The sequence below is a fragment of the Adiantum capillus-veneris genome, chromosome 22 (genome assembly GCF_014529385.1).
Source record: "Adiantum capillus-veneris isolate H3 chromosome 22, ASM1452938v2, whole genome shotgun sequence".
NCBI lineage: Eukaryota > Viridiplantae > Streptophyta > Polypodiopsida > Polypodiales > Pteridaceae > Adiantum > Adiantum capillus-veneris.
Window position 1 is genome coordinate 97,889,391 of NC_140952.1, and position 25,328 is coordinate 97,914,718.

General features: G+C 45.6%; 1 protein-coding gene across 5 annotated transcripts in view; it reads right to left on the bottom strand.

Moving 5' to 3' along the window:
• The window catches only part of SETH2 (UDP-Glycosyltransferase superfamily protein), a 93,978-nt gene that overhangs the window by 48,533 nt on the left and 20,117 nt on the right, over window positions 1-25,328 (bottom strand). For all 5 annotated transcript variants that reach the window (XM_086496064.1, XM_086496061.1, XM_086496062.1 and 2 more), the window contains exons 2-4: window positions 6,192-6,764; window positions 5,948-6,102; window positions 5,760-5,850 (exon numbers count right to left, since the gene is read on the bottom strand). In XM_086496064.1, coding sequence (XP_086352190.1) covers window positions 5,760-5,850; window positions 5,948-6,102; window positions 6,192-6,764 — 819 coding nt within the window. The remainder of the gene's footprint in view (window positions 1-5,759; window positions 5,851-5,947; window positions 6,103-6,191; window positions 6,765-25,328) is intronic.

The window sequence follows — 25,328 nt, forward strand, 5'->3', positions numbered from 1 at the left end:
CAAATCTATAATCTGTCTCTCTAACTCTCTCTCTGTATAGCTCTCCCCAATAAAGTGTCTCTATATCTGTGTAACTCAAGTAGACATAGCCCAAGACAACTTTGATCCTCATAACTCATGACCCTAGAGAAAGGACCGAAACCCTCTTTGAATAAGCAGTGGAAACGGCCCCGAATCTCATAGTACACTATGCAATGACATATGTAATGTAGCTTTGTCTCTGGCTCTAGATGGGGGGGGGGGGGGGGGGGGGGGGGGGGGGGGGGGGGAGGAGAGAGAGAGAGAGAGAGAGAGAGAGAGAGAGAGAGAGAGAGAACTCACACAGTAGACACGGAGTGGCGAAGTTCCACTCCCAAATGCAATGGCCCCAAAACCCTTGCGCCCCTTTCAGTATTTCTTTTGCATTGCTTCAACAAGGTACAATTTTTCGGGCTTTGGGCTACTTCCACTGAACCTAGAATGCCAAAGAGAGAGCATATTTATAGGCCCTTGGCCCCAAAAGCAACTCTAGTGAAAATCTTTGTATCCAAAAGCTGGCACCCTCTCGCCTGTTTCGTAAAACGTGGATGTCTGTACAATATGACATGTCAGCAAGGTTCTGCAATTTACGGGCTTGTTCGTACAGTGCCACGTCAGCAAATTTTTAGGGTTCCCTTTTGCTCGGCCAGTTGTCCAATAAGTTGGGAAACTTTTTAGTGGCCCTAAACTCCTAGGGGTGTCACGTCGCCAAACTTGTGACATACCCCCCTCTTAAAAGAAGAGCAATCATCCACGATTAGACCTGCAAAACTCAATCCAATTCTTTAGCGGACACAACCTTTATGCATACAACAATGCCCATCAACACCACACAGCACATTCAGTAGCATGCATTACATCATACAATTCCACAATCACATTTTCATCCAGTCATCTCATCCTTGATAATCCAGCATAACAATGTTAGCCATCACACACATACCGTGCTGAGCTTTAAAGGGGTGTCTCGATGCACTAATATCACACACCCAAGCAATCTCATCTAATTTTGAACTATTGATGCACCAAGTTCATATGCTTAACAGATGATACAAAGTTCACATGTGCAAACATAAAACATAAAACATCCAGTTCAACCAAACACTTCCCAGACCGAAGTCTGCATCGTTCAAAGGGTTCCCAAGTACACCTAAACGCTCCCCAGACCGCAGTCTACGTTGACAAAATGCTTGACAGATGATTCAAAGTTCGCATGTGCAAGCATATAGCATAAAACATTCAGATTCAACCAAACGGTTTTAAGTCTGCGTCGTTCAGAGGATTCCCAAGTATAACTAAACGCTCCCCAGACCGAAGTCTGCGTCATTCAATGGCCATATACAACCAAACACTCCCAAGACGGTAGCCTACGTTGTTCAATGGTTTCTAGTTACAACTAAATGCCCCCTAGACCACAGTGTGCATCATTTAGAGGACCAAATACAACTAGATGCTCCCCAGACCGCACCTTGTGTTATCCAGAGGTTCTCAAACAATATTCAAACCAGCATTTGAACTAGAATCAAACAAGCTCTATTGGCACCAAGACAAGTTTAAAATAGGTAAATTCTATTTCTCATTGTAATCTTCCATAGCCTCCGTGGCCAACATTTTCAAGTTACCACCCCATTTTGCCAGAAGCTGCACTTCAAACAAGAATGTCATGTAACCCCAGGCAAAAATATTCTTGAAAGCTTTCGAAGTCCTTGGAGTGTGAGAACTCCATCACTACATGGCGTTGTCTTTGAGAAAAGTGGCAGCTCGAGAGATATTTAATATTTGGTGTAGTTCCCCACGGCATAAATATTGTCAAACTGCTGCAAAGACTATAAACTTTCTTTTGATCTTTCACTCCCAAAAAGGTGAAAAATGTTACTATAGATCCACCATCCTTGAAGTCCTTGGGCTGATCCGGTGCAAGTTCCGGAGGTGGATAATCGGGGTTGGCATACAAGCTCCAACCGTTATATCCAGATGGCAGTGGGGGAGGTGGTGGCAAAGGAGGTTGCACTGGGCAAAAGTCAACAGATGATTGCACCATGTATTTGTAAACTCCCCCAATCGGAATAGAAGACTATGTAGGTTGTCGAGAGGAGGCTCTTGTACTTTTTGGTGCTGAGGGAGAAAAAGCCTGAGGCAACAGAGGTGGCAACATGTTGTTCAGAAACTGCTAGAATCTCTGTAGAATCGGGAGGTTCTGTTGAGGGTGCTTCAAGGGTATGCCGCGAAGTTCCTTGAGAAGGAACTGCAGATACTCTGTAGAATCAAGAAGTGCCATCTTATTCTGTCTGTTCGAGAAAGGATCGGTGTGCTCTCAAAAGAGCAGGTACTTGAAGCTCGGATACCACTGTAATAGGAGGGCACCACGTGTCAACTATAAGAAAAAACTAGAACGGACATTTAGCACTCACTAAACAGGAGAGAGAGAGAGAGAGAGAGAGAGAGAGAGAGAGAGAGTTCACGCGATAGACACAAAGTGGCCGAGTTATCTCCAAGATGCACTTTCCCCAAAACCTTGGCATCCCTTTAGGTATTTCTTTTGTGTTGCTTCAACAAGGTACAACTTTCAGGGCTTTGCTCCGCTTCCACTAACTTGGAATGCCAAAGAGAGAGCCCCATTACATATTTAAAGGCCCTTGGTCCCAAAAGCAACTCTAGTGAAAAGCTTTGCACCCAAAAGCTCTTGATGCAAAAGCTAGCACCCTCACAGGGCTGTTCCATAAACATGGATGGATGTACAATATGCCACGTCAGTAAGGTTCCGTGATTTACGGGTCCGTCCGTACAATGCCATGGCAACACCTATGCCGTATTCTACAAACTTATCAGTACAATGCCACATCAGCAAATTATTAGGGTTCAGTTGTGATCAATGTGATCCCACTATTTATTTTTCTTTTAGGTATTTATTTTACTTATTTGACATGATACTCGTTAGGCAAATCCTGAGGGGGGTAACTAAAGAAACCCCAAGTAGGTATAAAGGTGCACCTTTGCCCCATTGTATAATCATCAATTCGTTTCCAAGTTGGTTGGTTCAAAAAACTCTCTCTCTCTCTCTCTCTCTCTCTCTCTCTCTCTCTCTCTCTCTCTCTCTCTCTCTCTCTCTCTCTCTCTCTCTCTCTCGTGCATTCTCTCCCTAACTCTACTCTTCCGCATCGTCGACTTTGACATTGTATCGCAACATATGACACTCTGATTGAAAAGCGAGGAGATGCAAACGGCAAAGAAGGAAGGCCGTTTCTCCTTGCCACAGGCTCAGCGTTTGCCGCAACGTTTTAAAACGCTGGAAAAACAGCTCGATATTTTTGTCTCTGGAAATCGCTTTTTGTGCTTCTCTAGCGATAGCATCTAGAAACCTCCTAGCCAACAGCCCACTTTTTTCCTACCTGCCTTGCATTGCATTTTGAAACGCTACTTCAACGAAGTGCCGCCTACAAATAGCTTTTTGAAACACCATGGAATCATGCGAGTTGGAATCATGCAAGTCGCCTATAGAGAGCTTTTCAAAACACAATGGAAACGGGCAGTGGAGCAACTATGATTTCAAGTGCGTTTTGGTCAAGGGGCTGCAAAAGGAGCTTTTTGAAGAGCCCTCCATTCCGGCCTATTTTGGGAGCTGTTTTTGCAGGCATTTTGAGATGCTAAAGAAATTGAAGAGCATTTTTGGAGCACGACTTTGTGAGTGTTTTGAAACGCTTACAGAAGAGGGGTGTCTTGCTCGGTAAAATGCTGCCTCCAGCGACAAAGGAGATACAAAATCAACACTCAAGCTATGGATAGTGTATCAACTAGTATCCAGTTAGCTGTCCCAGCACACACGAAGTTGCCTAAGTACGTATAACTGGTCAGTACACACTACAGGGCAGTACTAATTCAATTACCTCTTAACTTTACACAGAGGAATTAGAAGAAGAGAATACACAGATGCGTCCAGCGACTAGAATGTCACTAAGGAAGTAGCGCACTAAACCGCTTCCCATGTTGGCTCCACATCCCCCTCTGAAGAAAAAACATTGCGACAATGGATAACTACCATAATGTTCCAATAGTTTCTAGAAGTCAAAACATTAAAACCTCCACCCACATGCACCGGGACGAGTAACCAGCATACCACAAATCCAAAAGACTGAGCAACCGCCAATGTGGCTCAGGACTACAACCACCAAGATCCCACCAGCATTGTCGGCTCATGCAGAACATCCAGCAGACGCAAGAAGTGGGCAATGAAAAATCAAGACTAACATGGTCCTATAAGGCAGGGGAAGTGGGGAAATGCTTGGAAGACGTGGGGGAGAAGTCACAAACTGCTGACGTGTCAAAGCCTTGAAGAATGGAGCCAACTTACAGATGCCGGCCGAGGGGCCTAAACCCTAAGAAGAACAAGTAACAGAAGAAGAAGTCCAACCAACTTATGGGGAACCCGTCCGATGGGGCCCCAAGTGACATAAAGGATTAAAATAAAGCAGGACCCACACACACACAAAGAAAGGCTTGTGCATGAGCTGATGACGTGGCAATTGTACGAACACTGCGGATTTTTCGTTGCCTTATGACGTGGCAAACTGTACGGATTTCCACGTTTTGCGTTGACTACGGACATGGCAGCTGTACGGATTTCCCTGATTTACGCTGGCAGCTTTTGGCCATTGCTTTGGGAGAAGATGGTGAAAGGGAAAACGCAAGTGAAGCCTGAATATACACTTGATGTGTATATAGGCTTCCACAAAGATGAGAACAATGCAGTCACATGGCATGAGATTGATGATAAAGAAGATGAAGGTAATGAAGAGCCTGCCAATGAAGAACCGATTGATGCTGAAGATACTGACAAGTCTCATCATGAAGATAGCCAGTTGTAGCTTCTAGGTGTCCTAGTATCTTGAACACTATGGCTCTTCCCTTCCCTTTTTCGATATGATTTTATCATGTCTTGATATGTTAGCTTTTAGCCCATTCAAGTGTTATTATTAGAGTCACCAATCTAACGACTTAGTCCTCTTGTAAGAGTCGATTGTCTTTGCAAATTGGTCTTCTTCTATCATCTACATTGTATAGCTTGCTTACAATTAACTTGTAGCCCTCTTCTCCCCACCGAAGGGTCTCCATGATGATGTGAAATTTCCGCTTCTCCTATCCTGAAAATTTCTGTTTCTGTTTACATTTTCGTTCCCATTTCATTTCCCTTTCCCCGTTTCTCATTACTATGCTATTTCTAACGGAGAACAACAGTCTCCGCTCGCAGACTTTTTCCAAAGGACTACTCCTGCACCCTTTTCTACTGGCCAAAGAAGAGTCACAGTACAGCAGGCAAAGGTTGTTCGGTCCTGCAGGAGGAAGCTAGCTACGTACAGGCATATCATAACCGTACTCCCTGATCATATACATTTTCGCCCTTCATTTACAGCTCCATCTTCCATCATCCACATATATAAATGTAGTGCTGCCGGCTTTCAGTTTATTCTGTAGTGCGTTTACTTTGTACCTTTGTCCTAGTTTTTCCTGCCATTGCTTTCATTTCAAGAGCATGCTTTCCATAGATCTCGTGAGATTGGTCTTGCTTTGGAGAAGGAAATAACAATAAACACTTTTATCTAGATATTTTCTGCCATTGCTTTCATTTAAAGAGCATGCTTGCCATAGATCTCATGAAACTTTTCTTGCTTTGGAAAAGGAAATCACAATGAAAAACCGACCTCATATTCATAGAGAGAAAAAGGATAAAGTCAGTCCATACGTGCCTCTGGGACACCTCCAACGCGTGTGCTCACTGTCAAAAGTCCACAACTGGCAGCTTCCAATATCGCAATGCAAAATGCTTCTGTGAGAGAACTGTACATAAATAAATGGATTACTACACACGAGCCTTTCAGGGTAACATCAAATATTCAACACTGTAACAAAGACAGAGGAAGCCAGATGAACTCACCTGTTCAAAAAAATATGACCTCGAACTAGGACTGATTGGACCTGAGTGTGTGGAACAGCACCCAGCATCTCTACACGCTCCTGAAGAGAATGCTTTTCTCGCATTTCTTCAAGACGCACCCTTTTGGGTCCATCACCACCAACTAAGAATCGAACCTTCAATAACATATAAACAATACTTAGCCCAAGCGACTACCATGTGTGTTGGACCAACTATCAACAGGGGTCGGTAGCATGGAACATACATTTGGAAAAAGACGGCATACTTCTGGAATGACTTCCACAAGAAGGTCGGCACCTTTGCGATAAACTAACCTACTAATCACAACAATTACAACCTCATCTAACATGCGAGCACTTGGATTTGGTTTGAACATAGCTGTGTCCACAGCATTGGGTATGACAAAAACCTTTTGTGGCGGCAAGCCAGATCTTAACACTGTGTTTTCTTTGCTGGTGTGAGATACACAAATGGTTTCATGTACATCTGCAAGGGTGAACTGTAAAACCTTGTTCATATGTATGCTGCCAAGATCTGCAAACCCATATAGAGAGTGATCTGTGAAGACGACTTTATAGCCCATTGTTCTTGCATGCAGAAGAGCTTCATGGCAAAGTGTTGAGAAAGCTTGATGGCCATGCACGACAGTGATGCCTTCTCTTATCAATATGTTGCGGATAATTGGGAATGTTCCATACAGTGTAGGCAGGGTATTCTGCATCAAGAAGGGGAGTCTTGGAACATAATACACTTTCAACCCATTTGTCATATAGCGTACTCCACATCGCCTGCCATAGGCATGAGTCATTACCACCACCTGACATATCAAGAAGGATTCTTAGTTCAATCTTAGGAAATATGTACATGCCTAGACTACATAAAAGAATGTATCAGCACAGAATTTCAGCAGAAAGAATTCTCTTGTACCACTCGAAAAGAAAGAAATAATAAGAACATGTTACGACTCTCATATGCAGAGAGGTTATCAGTACACACTTCCATTGGTTTGAGGTCAGAAGCATTGCATAAGGATAGAGGTCAGGATACAAGTCTGGCATCCACAAGTGCCCTTCCAGGATCTAGTCAGGATTGCCAAAGGGGTATGCCATTGTTAACATCAGCAGCAATCTCCGCGCTGTGGCTAGCTTTTTACAAGGATTTTTGGTGCAAACCTCAAGAGGCCCCACAAGACCACTCATTACCTGGAATCTGTCAGAATCGATGAACGACAGTTGAGGTCGAGAAAGGCCATTCTTTGTGGCCATCTAGCACCTAAAGTAAGAAAGACAAAGAAAGCAAAGGCAAACATCTCTTCCTTGATTGAAGCAGTTGATCTCATCCGGAAAAGAAAGTAGGACTCGAAAGAAATGTTCCAGTTTCTTGTAGACAGGGAATATCTTGATGAAAAGAGGTGCTGCACTTAAAAAGACTAGCATGTAATAGCAAGATTCAGGTAAAAGCAGCATCAATTTCATTCATCAACGATGACCTTCCAATTGTTCTGGATTTATTGAAGTCTTACATCTCTGATCAGAAGACTCAATGGGAAAAAAAAATTGCCGTTGGTGGAATTTGCCTACAATATCGCAGTTCACTCTTTGACGGGGAAGGAGCCATTTGAGATAGTTGTAGGTGCTCAGAAGGTTCCACCCTTTCTCAGCACTAAAGACAAGATTTTTGAAGCTGACCAGTACACGAGGGACTTGGACACTGCTTTTGCCAAGGTCCGTGAGGCTTTAGAGAAGTCTCAAGAACGACATAAGAAGGCAACAGATCGACATCGACGAGACTTGAAACTAAAGGAAGACGATTGGGCTTGAGCAATGAGAAGGCACGCCTAAGGAAACGAAAAGGAAAGGAGCGGCTTTTTCCAAAGCTTAGCATGAGGTATTATGGCCCTTTCCAAGTTAAAGAAACGATAAATGATGTCTCCTTTCGACTCAAGCTGCCCCATAATTGGAAGATTCACAATGCATTCCATGTGAGTCTCTTGAAACCTTTAAAAGGTGAGGTGCCAGTTTGATGGGGAGCCTGATGAGCAACCCATAGTGGAAGAGAGCAAGGAGATACTCGTTCCTGAACAGATTTTGGCACACAAGGAAAGAAAGATGAAAGGTAAAGTGATTCCGCGGTTCTTAGTTAAATTCAAGAGCTATCCGGCATTAGATGCAAAGTGGATGGAGGAGGAGGACCTAGCAGATACTACTCAGATTTTGGAACTTTACCTTGAAGCATTCGGTTTAGCTATGTCTACTCCGATAGATCCCGCAAATCAGCAAGGTTGAATCTAGTGCAGAGGGATTGCACAAAAGGGGAGTCACTCCGCTCCTTTTTAATAGATTACCTCGATTGAATAGAATCACTAATGTCCCCTTTGGGTTTCAGGGATACTACTGGGCTGACATTATTCTGTTGTATGACTTTATGAAACAAAATTCCCGATATTGAATATGATTGATTTGTACTCTCCCATTTGACTTGTTGAGTGCAGGAACTGAAAGACGAAATGATTGTAGCATTTCGGTCTCATAAATCTCTAAAGACATGATCGGAGTAAGGATTAGTTAATCCGGCATCAGTGAGATCCGGGATGGATCTAGATGCGCTAACTAAATATTAGAGTTACACCACCGTTGCTTCGCCTTTTTGTACGGCTAGTGATTGTCCCGGGTTGGCCACCCATTGCACATCATGTAGATTGCATGGGCGGATACTTTAGCACGTGTCCGGCCGGTCATTTTCTGAGCCTGGCTGGGTGCACACATCTTAAGCCATTTTTGGGCTTTTATGTTTTTTGCACTAGTTACACATTTTGCCCTACCTCAACCTAAGATTCTATAAATAGAATGCTTAGGGTCTTGTAGTCATTCAGATTGAGATTGTGTATTGAGAGCATCATTTGTAGAGCACTTGTGTTCTCTCTCTCTCTCTCTCTCTCTCTCTCTCTCTCTCTCTCTCTCTCTCTCTCTCTCTCTCTCTCTCTCTAGCGTTTTCGGCGCGCGTGGCTCACACTCTTTCTACTGCTCACTCTCACATGGTAGCAATCGCCAAGAAGCCGAGAAATTGCATCGATCTCTCCTCCTGAGGCTAGCGCTAGCACATCTCCCGGTTTCCATCGCGGTGGATCTCAAAAACGTTGATCATCGTTTTTCAGCCCTAGTGTTTTTTGCAAGAAAAGCCAGCGTTTTTCCATCTGAAACCTTGATCTGCATCCCTCTCCTAGCGCTTCCCTCGTGCAGCAGAACCGCACCAAACCGGCACCAAAAATCTACTAGCGTTTTTGCAACACCTAGTGTTTTTGGACAGATCTGCGTTTTGAACATCTTGCTGCGTTTTTCCATGCTTTGCTGGCGTTTTTGGTGACTTGCTGCATTTTTCACAAAATGCTGATCTTGTGCACCTAAAGGAGCGGCCAAGGAACACCCAGGAGTCTTCTACACTCCCTGGAACTTGCAAATCTACACCTTGGACAGGTATCTACACCCAATCGGCACCATTTTCGGTACTTATTACTTGCTGTTTTTTCTCTGTATTCAGCCCCTCGATGGCTGAAAAGTGCAAGAACCCTCTCCTCTGACACTCTGCGACGCTCCCGCACCGACCGGTGGCGCACAAGCACGCTGAAATCTCTATTACAGCAGCGTTTTCAGCACCCTTTGCAGCGGTTTTTTGGGCAGACAGCACGCTGAATTTTTACCTCTTGTGTGGTTGAACCATCCCTTGCTCGTCAGGACACCATCCGGTGGTAGTCCGTGCGGTTATCTTGGACTTCTACAGCCTTGGGAACGGTACCTTCATCGACGACTTGCGATCTTATCGATCTACCTTTGGGACTTCTCTCTGAGCATGCGACATGTCGACTCCGAAGCAGAAGAGACATCAACAACAGTCCCAGAAGGGGGCCACTACGTCTTCTGCGACTACGGCCACTTCCACTTCTGCGACTACGTCGACATCTGCCAACGCTACATCCAACAATTATGCCCTCACCCAATTTGCTGAGGAGAAGAAGTTGGATTTACACAAATATTCTGTGTGGAGGACACGAGTCCTTACAATTATTGCCTACCATCAGCTCTAGGAATGGTTGAATCATTTCACCCATTCGGCTACTATAACCGGCCCGTACAACGTAGAGGGCAGTACTATTTCAATTACCTGTTAACTTTACACAGAGCACTGAGAAGGGAAGAGAACACAGTTGCGTCCAGCGACTAGAATGTCAATACGCACACGAGACCGACACCCTGTAGGCCCCAAAGACTGGCGCCCCTTTCGGTATTTCTTTATTCAAATTAAGGTAGACGATCCGACCACTTCGCACAAGCTTTCACAAAGCTGTCCAAACGTGGCGAGGGCTGAAAACGCAGGTTTTCGACCTGATTTTGGCAGCATAACGATGCAAAAACTCCTGTAGGTCAAAAGCACCTGTCTAGGACGGATTCCCTCGCTATCTGGAAGCTTTCTGGTGAGCTGTCACAGAATTTCAGCGGGCTGTAATTCCCTGTTTTTCACTGCCGGGTGCCCAAAAGCCTGTACACACATCCCAAGGCTCTCACGAGGCTCCCCCGAGGTTCCCTTGCAGTTTAGGTGCAAAACCCTACACCTGCAGAAAAACACAGCAGGCTGTAATTCGCTGTTTCGGATCGTTTTTAGCGGAGCGAACACGCCGACGCGTGTCCCAAGGGCTCCCGCACACAATGGGACAATTCCCCTGTGAATTGGACAAGTTTTAACGTGAGAAAACTCTCCGAACTCGCAATCTTTCGCAATGGAACTGTGCGTACCTGTGGGGGATTAGCAATTAGCTAATCTCGTTCCTGTTCAGAAGGCTCTTGCCTTGGCAAACGCGCATAAACCCCCAGAACTGTACATGTTCATCTGAGTAGCCCAACTAGTGGGGTATTACCATAGGTGCCAAAGGGGAGAGAGAGATGCACGAGAGCAAATCATCGCGCTACATGAGACAGAGGAGAAGGCAAGCTTTCCATTAAAGCTGTAGACCTGCACCCACTACTCACACACACACTGTAGCTCACTTGTGTTCAAAAATCAGCCTCCTCTCTCAAATTGGGCGCCCCCTCTTCATGCTGGAAGTGGCAAAACTACCTGGAGCCACCATGTGTCCAGTTTGCCCCTTTTGAGTTAATTCTCTAGTTCCCACTGACTTATAAAGTTATAAGTGACTTTCCGAGTGGCCCAGACTTCATTTGGCGCACACAAGCTTCCATACTCATCAGAATTCAGTGCTAACTGGCCAAACCAGTCCCAGACTGACCGACCAAGACTCCCGCTGTGAGAAACCTATTCGGCCGCAGCCGTTTCACACTGGCCATGCAATGTCTGCACCTTTTCAAGGGTTCCAGGAAAACAAGTAAAAATAAAATAAATAAAAATATCTAGTACTTATTTACGGAAGGCACCAGGAAAAATACACCTCCTGGTGATAGCTACTCAACCCTCCCTTCCCACCACCACTCAGGCCCAAATCGACGAGTGGGTGGATCGAGACATATGAATCTTCACCTTTCTTATGATGAACCTCTCGGACCGCATCACGAAGGAAGTTTCCAAAGAGGAGCATGCACATCCATTGTGGAGACGGATTCTTGACCAGTTTGAGGAGACTTCGTTTGCTAGACAGATCACACTTGAACAGGAGTTGTACAACCTCCAGTTCAAGGATTTCAACTCACTTGATGGGTTGACCCGCCGCATGTGGGAACTCAGGGACGACCTTGTCTCTGCCGGAGGCAACATCGGTATGGCTGGCCTCTTACTATTCAAGCTTCTCCCACGCTTTGATCCCTATTTTCAGAGTTTGCTCACATCTGGACATACCTCTTTTCCCACTTGGGACGAGATTCTCCCTTCCCTTACACAGATTGAGGTGTTGTTGATGCAAAAGGAGCTTTGATAGCTCAAGGAAGTAACAAGAAAGGTAAAGGTAAGAAGAAGAAGAAGAAGAAGAAGAAGAAGAAGAAGAAGGACATCAGATGTTACCATTGCCACAAGAAAGGGCACACAGAATCAGAATGCAGAAAGAAGAAGCGAGACGAGGTCACCAGGGAGAAACAGACAGCCTCGACTGCAGCTGTAGCCTCTCACGAGACGGCGGGGACCGCTCTTGTCGCGACGATGGACCATGCTCTTGCTACATCGCACTCAGGTACTTGGGTTGTTGACAGTGGAGCCACCACTCACATGACTCCCCAACAGCCATGGTTTAGCTCTCTCAGGTAGACTCACAGGCAGACCATCACTATGGGTGACAACCATGAGATTCCAATGGCTGGCACAGGTCAGATTACCCTCTTTCGTTTTACCTCAGACCCCAATTTCAGTTCACTGGAGGCGCTTTACGTTCCGGACATGGCCTTCAACCTCCTCTCTGTGTCGAGTTTGGACTCTCAGGGAGTTGACATACACTTTGGGAGTGGCACAGTCACCATTTCTGATTCTACAACTGGTACTATCCTTGCATGCGGTGAGCGCGATAGTTTCCTATACCGCCTCATTGCTCTTCTGTCTAGGACCACGGAGTCTTCTTCTCTAAGGCATGCACGATTTGGACATCTGTGTTATCAGCAGCTTCAGCAAGCTGCTAGGATCTCCATGGTGGATGGTTAATCAGTGATACGCTCCTCATCACGCGTATGCGAGGCTTGCCAAATGGGCAAGCAACACAGGGTTGCCTTTCCGAAGCAGGCATCCAACAGAGCTTCGGCACCATTTGCATTGGTTCACATTGATCTATGTGGCCCGATGAGCACTCCTTCATTTTCTGGCTCACAGTTTTTGCTTGTGCTTGTGGATGATTTCAGCAGATACACTTGGGCTTGGTTCCTAAAGCTCAAGGCGGAGGCTTTCAGTTTTGTTCGAAATTGGAAGACGATGGTTGAAAAGGAGAAGGACTTGCACGTCAAATGTGTTCACTCAGACAGAGGGGGTGAGTTCACCTCGAAGGACTTTGCACAGTGGTGCAAGTCAGAAGGCATCCAGCGCCGGCTGACTACTCCTTACACTCCTTCCCAGAACGGAGTTGTTGAGCGGAAGAATCGGACTATCATGGAGATGGCTCGCGCGATGCTTGCGCATGATTCTTTGCCCCGGGTTTACTGGCAGAGGCGTGCAACACGGCGGTTTACATTCAGAACCGTTCTCCTATCCATGCTTTGCAGGACATGACTCCTTATCAGGCTTACTACGGGCGCAAGCCCTCGGTCTCACACTTTCGAGTTTTTGGGTGTCCGGCCTTTGTCCATGTGCCAAAGGAGAAGCGACAAAAGTTAGACTTCAAGGCGAAGAAGCTCATCTTCCTGGGCTATTCACGAGAGTCTGACGAGTACCAGCTTTACGATCCTGACGCCAAGACCACCACAGCTTGCCGTGATGTGACTTTCATGGAGCTCTTCAGCACACCTGCAGAGGGGGCAGCATCCAAGCCTATACCTTGGGTCTATCAGTTGTGGAAAGCATTGTATAGACTGAAGCAGGCTGGACGACAGTGGTACCTCACACTTGACTAGTTTCTCGTGAAGCTGGGGTTACGGCGTACCTCATCAGATTCCAACTGTTATGTTGTCTCTGATGGCTCTTGGTTGCGATAGTGATTGTCTATGTGGACTATCTCATTTTCAAAGGTTCTTGGACCAACAGGATCAAGTTGATCATGAAAGCTATGGAGACGTGTTTCGAGATGACTGATCTTGGGCTTCTTCACTATTTTCTTGGATTCCAGATTTTCCTGACACCAGACGGCATCTTCTTTTCTCAGCGGAAGTATGCAAATGCTATCCTAGAGAGATTCCAGATGAAAGGCTGCAGACCGATTGGCACTCCTCTTGAGCCCGGAGAGAACGTATCGCTTCACGATCCTTCCCCACGAATTGACTTGGAGCAGTATAGGAATGTCGTTGGCTGCCTCGAATGGCTGACTTATTCCCGACCAAACATTTGTTACACAGTTTCTGTCCTCAGTTCCTTCAACACCCGACCTCGTCAGTGACATTGGTTGTGTGCCCAGCGTACTTTGCGGTACATCAGTGGCACCTTGGACCATGGTGTGTTCTATGGTCGCTCCAAGGGTTGCACCTTACTTGGTTGGTGCGATTCAGATTGGGCAGGAAATCCAAATAGTCGACGCTCTACTACAGTAGTAGTTTCACACTCGACTCGGGACCAATTTCATGGAGCAGTAAGCGGCAACCCACCATGGCGCTATCTTCTACAGTGGCAGAGTACAGAGTAGCTTGCTATGCTGCTTGTGAGGCCATACGGCTACGGAGATTACTGGGAAAGCTGTGTTTTCCCCAGACTACTGTGACTCGTCTTTTGTGCGACAATCAGAGTTGCATTGCTATTGCCAAGAACCCTATCTTTCACGCTGGAGCCTCGTACAAAGCACATTGAGGTGCAGTACCATTATGTTCGGGAGCGGATTTTGGTTGGAGATCTTCATTTGGAGTATGTTCCTACAACGGACAATGCAACAAACATCTTCACGAAGGTTGTACCTCAGCAGACTTTGGCTTCTCACCTTCGACTCCTCTGTGTTGTCTCAGCATCCGGTGCTTGTTACACCATCGTTGCTTCGCCATTTTGTACGGCTAGTGACTGTCCCGGGTTGGCCACCCGTTGCACATCATGTAGATTGCATGGGCGGACACTTTAGCACGTGACCAGCCGGTCATTTTTTTAGCCTGGCTGGGTGCACACATTTTTAGCCATTTTTAGGCTTTTTATGTTTTTTGCACCAGTTACACATTTTGCCCTACCTCAACCTAAGATTCTATAAATAGAATGCTTAGGGTCTTACAGTCATTCAGATTGAGATTGTGTATTGAGAGCATCATTTACAGAGCAATTGTGTTTTCTCTCTCTCTCTCTCTCTCTCTCTCTCTCTCTCTCTCTCTCTCTCTCTCTCTCTCTCTCTCTCTCTCTCTCTCTCTCTCTCTCTCTCTCTCTCTCTCTCTCTCTCTTTTTTTTTTGGAAAAATCAGGGCTGTATATTACTGAGTACAATATAATCCCCAGTGGATGCCAAAATAGCCTATCACGTGGGGTGTACAAGCTGAATGTAAGGTTGAGAGCCACTATAGTGACAACTCGACTAGAACAATGTCATGGTGGTCTGTATGATGAGTGGAGGAGAAACCACCGAGGAGGTGCATAATGCCATGTAATCTGTCCACCTGTAAGTGTGAAGAAGAGTGAAGATCGGGCCCAACGCCAAAGAAAGGCAAATCGACGAGCCTCGGCTGCTCTAGATGTACCTGAGGAAGAATCCCACTGCCAAATGAGGGTGTGAATGATGTCCAGCCAAATGGCAGTGAGGGTATCCGGTAGGAGCTGTGGAGCCGCACAGAGAATGTGAAGACAACGAGCTCTCCAAACATTCCATAGTGCAATGCTAGTGATGACTGAGAAAATTTCATCACGTGTCTGAGGATCCCCCTGCCAAGCAATCTGTGGTAACATAGCCAAAGTCCCTCGCCGATAACCAGTCGGGGTACGCATAAGAGCTGGATTTGTGGCTGAGCCCTCGTAGAAAAGATGCAGTCCGGGCATCGGCATCAACCAGGAGACAGATCCCCAAGTGAGAAATCCATGCTGAACACCACCTCTGCTAAGTAAAAAGCAAACTGTGAGCCATACTACATGAGAAGACGAGCATGACCAAAGACAGTGTGCATGTGACTCAGGTAGGCGCAAAGAACAACGAGTACATAACGGATCATGACCCATAGAAGCTAACCAAGTCCCAACTGGAAGTCCTGCATGTGCAATCATCCACAGGAAAAAGTCTCTCTCTCTCTCTCTCTTCCCCCAGCGTTTTCGGCGCGCGTGGCTCACACTCTTTCCGCTGCTCACTCTCAAACTAACTACGTTGCTGGCAGTCATGGTCTGAGATTTAGAATGATTCATTTTTTATGTAATTGATTTGTCATATGATGTCCTCTGATTTCATGTGCAGTGATGTGATTGTCATCTTTGTACAAGTGCTAGATGTGTCGTGTCTAGTGCGTCGGTACTTAGAGTCGGTGTCTGCTGAAATGGTTTATGGCCTTTGTCTGTTTTGCAGGCGTAATCGAGGGCGATTACAATTCTTTCAAGACAGGGGTATGTCACAAACTGATGACGTGGCATGACCACTTAATAAGTTGCTTCCGAGGGGCCAAAAAGACACCTAGGCAAGCGAAGTACCTATTGACGTGGCTGTTGTATGGACGGCCGCGATTTGCGCTAACTGTTGTACGGATGGCCGCAAAACACGTTGACTACTTACATGGCAGATCCGTATGGAATTTCCCCTTTTGGCGCTACTGGCCATTACTGGCAACTTTTGGATCATGACGTTTTTGAGTTTACATGCTTTTGGAGCTCTGCTTTTGGCATCCCTTGTAACAATAAATAAATCCCGAGGGTCTCACTTCTCAGAGCATTTGGACGCAGAGTCTAAGAGTGAGCACCCACGGGAGTTGTACTTTGCACAAAGATTAATATAAAAGAAATACTGAAAGGGGCGCCAGTCTTTGGGGCCAATCTCTCTTGGCATGGAACAACACTAGGCCGTGTCGACTCTTGAATTGTGAAGTGTTTTGAAGTGAATCTCTTTTGTGTCGCGACAAAATCTAAACTTGGGGTGTCCAACTTTGTTACACCTCCCTTCCAGTACTCCCTTGATGCACCATCATTGTCTCTTACATGGGTCAAGATTACTAGACTCATTCGCCAGGACCTGACCCAGTTGGACACCAAGAGGACATGGATAGAGCCGACACACGAGTCAGGCACGAAGATGGCTTTCTATAGAGAGCATCTTCTTCAACTCACAGGGGATGGGTTTGTGATTCATCCCAGCTATATGGCTACACATCTATCTCATGGGTTACGTTGCATTGGTCAGATACTGACATCTTCACACCAGCTTGAGATTGAGACTGAGAGATTCAAAGGGATACCAGGAGCTAGCAGGATATGTCGCCTATGCCATATAGAGCCCGAGTCGGAGACACATTATATATGTCAAGGCATAGTGTATTACGAGATACGGGGTCGCTTCCACTGTCTATTTAGAGAAGGCTTCGGACTCTTCTCGAGAGTCATGAGCTATCACGACCAGAGATGTGTTGGCCTGTATCTACTTGAGTTACACAGACACAGAGATAAATCATAATTTATTGAGGAGATTTGGAGAGAGACAATCTCAGAGACAGATTACTGATTTCTTCACACCAAACACTGGACACATAGAGGAACAGCCACCACTACAAAGCTCAGCTCATACTCATACCTTCGGTACTCTCATTGACCGAGCATTGGAACTACGGAGATCGAGACGCCCACGACTGAGGAGAGGAGCTTCACAGCATCAACGGAGACTACAACAGAGGATTCGAGCCATACTATCTCACCATCCGGAGTACAGATGAGGATGGATCCATCATCCGTTGTATCTCTCTCTTGTATTGGGCACCCATTGTATCAATGATCACACATACCCCACACAGTTCGAGCTAGTAGCACTTCTAGATTCATTTCAGTATTTCTTTTTTTGTACTTGGACACGATACTAGATTCACAAGTTTGTAACGAATTGGTCTCATAGGTCATTTTGGCCTTTTGAAGACGTTAATATATCATTTCATTTCTCTCTCTCTCTCTAATGGGGAGAGATAGAGTCCCACAGACACTTTATTGGGGTGAGATAGAGAGAGACAGTCCCAAAGACAGATTACAGATTTCTTTTCACTAGATATGGGACAGCCAGAGAAGCGGCCATCACTGCAGAGCTCGGCCCACAGTCATTCGACGGTGACCCATAGTTACCAGAAACGGGAAATTGGAACGGGGAACAGGAACGGCAACATGCATGAAATGCCATTCCCTGTTTTGGATACTCACGTTTGAAACACGGAACGGAAATTGGGATGGGAAAGGGGACCGAGGACTTGAAAATGGCCATTCCCTATAACTGTGATTTAATTTCGACCACTAGCAGCACTCTCATCGACCGAGCACTGGAGCTACGAAGATCCAGACGGCCACAATTGAGGAGAGGGGCTACACAACATCGACGGAGACTATAGCAGAGGATTCGAGCTATACTCTCTCAACATCCAGAGATGAGGATGGATTCTAGTAGTAGTATCTTTGTTCTAGTTCTTTCCTTTGTACCCAAATATAGTATTAGATTGAATATTTTGTAACAGATTGGTCTCATAGGTCATTTTGGCCTTTTAAGACGTTAATATAACATTTCATTTCTACGTTAACATAACTCTCTCTCTCTCTCTCTCTCTCTCTCTCTCTCTCTCTCTCTCTCTCTCTCTCTCTCTCTCTCTCTCTCTCTCTCTCTCTCTCTCTCTCTCTCAGTTCGAACGTTCTGCTTCAAACGCTTCCGCATCGTCAACTCTGACATGGTATCAGAGCCTTGGTGGAGAAACTGCGTCGTTGAGAAGCTCTGAAGATCCCCCCCCCCCCTCCCTTGCCGGCGGCGCCATCCACTTCCCCGTTTGCAACCAACGTTAGTATGATTGGCATAAGCTATTATAGCCAAGGAGGTTGTTCCTCCACAAACGTTGCCTATCAAAGCCCACTTCCCCTTTGCACCCTGCGTTTTAAAACGTTGGTGGCAGTGGGCGTTTTGCTCATCTCCCTCGCTGCCCTCCCTTCATCCCGTTGATCCAGTGCGCCATCCACTTCCCCTTTGCAACCGACGTTAGTATGATTGGCATAAGCTATTATGGCCCGGGGAGGTTGTTCCTCCACATATCAAATGTTGCCTATCAGAGCCCACTTCCCCTATGCACCCTGCGTTTTAAAATGTTGGTGGCAGTGGGCGTTTTGCTCATCTCCCTCGCTGCCCTCCCTTCATCGCAAGTAGCGTCCTCCCTCCCCTAGCGTGCGTTTCGAAACGCAGCCCTTGACGGCGACACCTTGGCCCTCTTGTCGGCGACCCCAAAGTTCCCTCCTTCCCCTGGGCTTGAGTACAACTTAATTAATAACCAAAGCGGGCCGTTAACGGCACCATCACTTCGATGAACTGAAACCTAAGGAGTTTAAGCTCCTTACGAAAATTAAGCAGGCCGTTAAACGAAACGATGACATATCAACAAGATTAACAAACTTTAAGCTGATAATGATGATGATTGGATTAACTGAGAAAAAGAGGGCCGAGGAGGGTAACAATGCGATCACTCTCTTTGTTCTCCTCTGATGCTCTTCAATCTGCATTAATTGCCGAAAAACTCTCCTCTCGCTGCCTTCTTTATGTCCCTCCAATGCCGAGAGAGAATAAGAACAAAGTTTAGCCCTTCTTCCGCTTTCTTACATGCTTTAGTATCCTTCTTGAAGCTCGTAATGCCCTTAAGACCATCCTTAATGCTACCCGATGCAAAGAGTTCAAATTATGCGGCTTGTGAAACCGGCCCGTAGGGCGGTAGACTTTACTTTAGACTTAAGGACACAGATAAACTTTGCAAATAAAAACATGTAACCGGAATTGACACTTCAAACACACACGGCTTGGAAGCAAAAGCGCTACCAAGCAGACACCGACACATGTTGACCCCAAAGATTGGCGCCTCTTTCGGTATTTCTTTATTCTTAATGCAAAGAAACGATCCCATCACTTTCACCTAACTCCCACAAAGCTGTCCGGACCTGTCCATGGCTGTAATTGCAGGTTTCTGACCCAATTTCGCCAACATATCAGCGCAAAATCCCTGTATGTCAAAAGTACACGTCTAGGACGCTTTTCCCTGCATTCTGGAAGCTTTACGGTGAGCTGCAGGTCAATTTCAGCGTGCTGTAATTTTCTGTTTTGCCACTGTTAGGTGCCTACAGCGTTGTACACGCATCCCAAGGCCTTTCCGAGGCTCCTCTGGCGATTCCCTGCACTTTCGGTGTGAAACCCTAAACCTGCAAAAAAAACACAGCAGGCTCTAATTCTCTGTTTTGGACCGTTTCGAGCCGAGAGAACACATCTACGCGTGTCTCAGATGCTTCCGCACGCAATAATACAGTTCCCCTTTGAATCGGACGAGTTTTAGCGCAAGAAAACTCTCCAATTTCGCAATCCTTCGCAATGGAACTATGCGTACCTGTGGGAAATTAGCAATTAGCTAATCCGGTTCTTGTTGCCTTGGCAAACGAGCATAAACCCTCACAACTGTACATGATCAACTGAGTAGCCCAGCTAGTGGGGCATTACCATATGTATCAAAGGGGAGAGACAGATACGCAAGAGCAAGTCATCGCGTTGCATGAGACAAGGGAGAAGGCAAGCTTTCCATTAAAGCTGTGATCACCTGCACCCACTACTCTCCCACATATTGTAAAGCACAATGAGCTGCAAATCAGCCTCCTCTCTAAAATTGGGCACCCCCTCTTTTGCCTGAAAGTGGCGAATTGCTGCAGAACCGTCGTGTGTCCAGTTTGCCTCTATAGAGTTAATTCCTAGTACCCACCGACTTATAAGTGTAGCGAGGGGGCCTAAATGACTCTAAACTGAGCCTAGACACCCTTTTACTGCTTGGATTCCAGTGCCAGTCGGCCCGACCAACTCGTGGTGACAAGGCCTTCCCGTCTGCGGGTGAAACTCTTGGCCATCGTCGTTTCACACTTGCCACACTATGTCCGGCCATTTGTGACTTCAAAAAGGGGGTCTCAAAAATTAAATAAAAATCATCGAAAAGAAACCAACAACTAAGGTTAGCAGTTGCCACGTCCTCGTGACAAAAATTAGCAGTTGCCACATCCTCGTGACATACCCCCCTCTTGAAATCGCAAATGTCATCGATTGCATGCTATATATACATGCCATTGATGATCTTGTGTTGTTAGCACGCTTTTATCATTGCATGTACCCACAAGAAAGGTCATAACACATAGATACAAATGACTTAAAGAGACCTTCATACTTTTGTCATTTCCATCTATAATAAAAGTGAGCATAATACCTTTAACACTTGAAGAGCAATGCACACTTCTATTGCACCGAATCCGTATGTACATTTGATGTGCTAGCTCCATCATTACCCCTCCTTCGAACACGTTGGGTTGGGACATACGTAGGCTATAACCCAAAGGCCTCAAGGTAAAGCTGCAATACATTTGGTGACATTGACAGTTCATGCTCTTCCATCCACTTTGCATCCATAGGTGGATAGTTCTTGAACTTCACCAAATAGCGTCTTGCAACCTGTCCCTTAACTTTTCTTTCTTTATGTGTCAAAGTCTGCTCAGGAACCAAGATCTCATCAAGTTCATCGACGTCTGGCTGATCCTCCTGTGGGATATCTTCTGGCACATCACCCACAAAGGGACTTAGAAGACTCACGTGAAACGCATTATGAATCGTCCAAGTGTCGGGCAATTTCAGCCCATAGTAACCCATGTTGGGCTTCAGAATTAACCCTTCCTTGCCCTTTATCTTCTTTAACCTTGCCTTTTCAAACCGTAAAAGTACCCAATCACCAGGTGAAAACAGTAATTCACGACGGTGACAATCAGCAGCCCTTTTCTGCTTTGCCTGAGTCTTCTCCAAGGCAAGCTCAATCTTCTTATACATTTTATCCATGTTCTCAACATATCGATCTGTCTCAAGGATCTTGTCCTTTGTATGCAAAATGGGAGGAACATTTTTGCCACCTTCAACAATCTCAAAAAGTGCCTTGCTTGTGGACGAATGAGTCGTATTGTTGTACGCATACTCAAGCATAGCCAAATACTATTCCCACTTGTCCTTATTATCTGACACATAACATTTCAGCAGATCCAAGACAGTAGAATTAGCCTCTTCTGACTGTCCATCAGTTTGTGGATGAAATGAAGACGAGAACTTGAGTGTAGTGTCCATGTTCTCAAACAATCCTCTCACAAAAAAACTCGTCATGCGAGAATCACGATCACTGACAATCGACTGTGGCATACCATGGTTGTAAGGTGCAGCGGAATGAATGTTGAACTTTGCTCAAGATGAGTGCTCCGAACTGTGCTCAAGATTCCTTTTGTTCTTATGGAAGGGAGAGCCTTCCGTTCTTAGTGAGAGAGTACAACGAACACAAACAAAGTGAATGGACACTGTGCGTGAAAGTGCATGAGACAGAGATAGAGAGAGAAGAGAATACGACACCAGAGACGTTGTAAAACCCTCCTTCGAAGGCCCCACTCTCCTTGGCGAGAGTGGTCTACTATTGATTGCACAAACTGGTACAAAGTGGATGAAGGAGAATTGATGCAAGTCTAGGCTATGTCGATGTCGACGACGGGGATGACGAGACCGACTCTATGGCTGAAAAACTCCGTACTTGCTCTGCTGCCCAAAAACGCCAGAAGGCTGAAATCTGATGAAGCCAAAAACGCTGGTTTAGGCTGAGATCTGCTGGCTGAAAACGCTGTTATAGGCAGCCAAAAAACTCTGATTGCTGTTGTTGAAAAACGCTGGCTTTGCTTGTCAAAAACGCTGGTCCATGCTGTGGGGTATGGCGATGCTACTAAGTGCTGAAAACGCTAGGGTGTTGGATTTGTGGGGATGAAGCTTTGCTGAAAAACGCCAGGGAGATGGGGGTCTTGCTTGGAGGAAAAACGCCACCAAGAGGGAAATGGTCTTGCTTGAGAGAGAGGGGGGGAACCTGCTACCCTTGGCCTGTGTTCTCCTTGCTCTTCTGCCAATTAGTGCTAGCGCTAGGTTTTTATTTATACAAACTTAGCAAAATTGCCCTACCTACTTACCAACAAAAGTCACTTAAAATAATAAGTGAAAAATGTCAAAATTAGGGAAAATAGGTCTATGCACTGTAAAAATGCTCCTGATGGGTTCTAATGGAAATCTAATGATCATGCTGTGTGCAACCAGAGGATATGCATCTAATCTAAGTGCCTGGACATGCACGGTCTGCGAACAGACTCACAAAAGTGCCAGATCACTTCCTATTCTAAACTGATTTGACTGAACTGAACCCTAATCATGCTGTAGCTTGTCCACGGACACATAGGGTTGGATGTGTCATGTGACATCCCCTCCTTTTCGAAGTGAGGTACTGGTACCGCACTGTATGGCGTCGAGGAAGATCGCCAATAGCATCCGGAATCCTGGAATGGACTCTTCGCCCGCCCACTCTGATGTGTGGGTCGTGCGGTACTTGAACTTCATAAAGGTCTGCAACGCTTGCTTCTTTGGGCCGCGCCGAAAGCGACAAAGTCTTCTCAGGCTCCTTCGATGCGTCGACTTCGTCTAGAGTCATGCTTCTTCCGTCTTCAAGAATCTCTACGGCTGAAAATTCCTGAAACCACTTCCAACACAAAAACATGAACATACACATTCGATGTACAGTGAGTGGAAAAAATCTTGTCTTCCTCAAAGACTGTGCATGCAATGTAGATGAACAAAGAGATGGAGTGCTAACCCGTTCACCACACACACGCAAACAATGAGATTGAATCTTGTCTTGTTGATCTAAATCAATCAATTGTGGCAACTCACAACGGAAATGCCCATGCTTGGTGCTCATACTTTCTTGTGCTCGTTCTACAAATGTGTTATGCCAAGGAAGAGACATGGAATGTGACTTCCTTGAATGCATACTTTTCAGCTTTTCACGAACAATCCGCATGCATTCGTGCTCATTCATGAGTGAACGTGCTCAATGTACAATATGTCATCCTAGGAAAAGGGATCACATAAAGACGCTGACTAAAATACAGGAAACAATCACGAATGAAACAGTCGAACAATGCGTACTGACAAATCAATCGAACACATAGTACTTCCTGTAAAGGGTCTTTGGACCTAGGCTCGAGAGCCAAGATCGGTTCTTCCTGATTGACCGAATCTACAATGAGGTTAGCTTCACTAGAGAAAGTATCAACTAGCACATCATCCTTGCGAACAATCACAACATCTTTATCTTGCAAATCATTATGTTCGTGAGAAATCACATCTGGATCATCATGCAAATCATCATGCTTGTCTTTCAAATCATCATGCAAATCCTGTGTGTCATGCTTTGAAGAAGACGAGACCAAGAGAGTCCTTCTCTTGAATCCGCTCAATCTTCGCCTGCACATTAGCAATGAGAGATGGAGAATGAACAACTTGCTCTCCACGAATGACAATGGGAGAGTCACTTTTGGCATTGAAAGTAAACGTATTTTCCGCCCAATCAATGAGAGGGTTATGCTCACGAAACCATTGAATGCCCAAAATCATATCACATCTTGAGAGAGGAGAGACAAAAAAATTCTACAGAAAGCAGCTTGTTGAATTGTAAACAACACATTAAGGCACTCTTTCGTGATGAGAGAGCCCATACGGGGAGCGAAACCAAAGACCTCGAGAGGAGATTTCTGACTAGCCTCTAGGCGGGCTCTCTCAACAAGAGAGGGACTGATCACATCATGCATACTGCCTGGGTCAAACAATATGACAAAACGCTGCCCCGTCATATGACCATAACATTTAATGAGAGACTCATCAATGGGAGGGTCAGGAGAAACTTGGGGCACAGTGTGTTGTCATTTATTGCATTGACAGAGGAAGTGGATTCTTTAGATTCATTAGAGTCAAGCTTAGGACATGTTCTTTTTATGTGACCCTTAATGTGACAATGAAAACAACGACCTTCCTTAGAATTAAGTGCTTTGCTCTTCCGACGTGATGTATCCTCCTAAAATTCCTTGTGCTACCTTTTCATCTGGAGTGAGCTTAGGTTTAGCAATTGTGTTAACCTTACCCTTAAGTTCATTTTGACAGTTCTTTTCTGAGAGACTATTGGAAGATTGGTTAGAAGAGTTACCTTTCTTACCATTCTTACCGTTCTGAGGGTTCTAAGAAGTCTGAGAGGTACTTGTGGAAGTCTTGTTCTCCTTAGGCTTTCCCTTGTTGTGCTTCATCTCTTGGGAGAGAGCAATCGCTACCGCCTTGTTGAGATCCGCGGGGTCAAAGACTTCTACATCAAACTTGATATATTCGTCTAACCCAAAAAAGGAAAGCCTCTTTGCGCTCATCATCCGATTTGCGTAATTAAGTGCCGAGCTGCAAAACATGGTTAGAAAAAGACATGACTGGCATACCATGTTGCTTGAGATTGCACAAATCTTCTTTCAATCGTGCTAGGTACTGGGGAGGCATAAACCGCGCCTTGAGCTTGTCTTGGAAGTCGGCCCAATAAAACGAAAGGGACACGTCTCCGTCGGCTTCCTCTAGGTGCGTGGCTAGCTGTGCCTCTTGCCATGCGTGGTACCAATTGATGGCATCACCGGCAAGGTACATAGCTGCCGTCAAAACCTTGCTATTTCGTGTCTTCTTAGTTGTCACAAAATAAGCATTAAATTGATGCAACCAAGAATGAATAACACTAGCGTCCATCTTACCA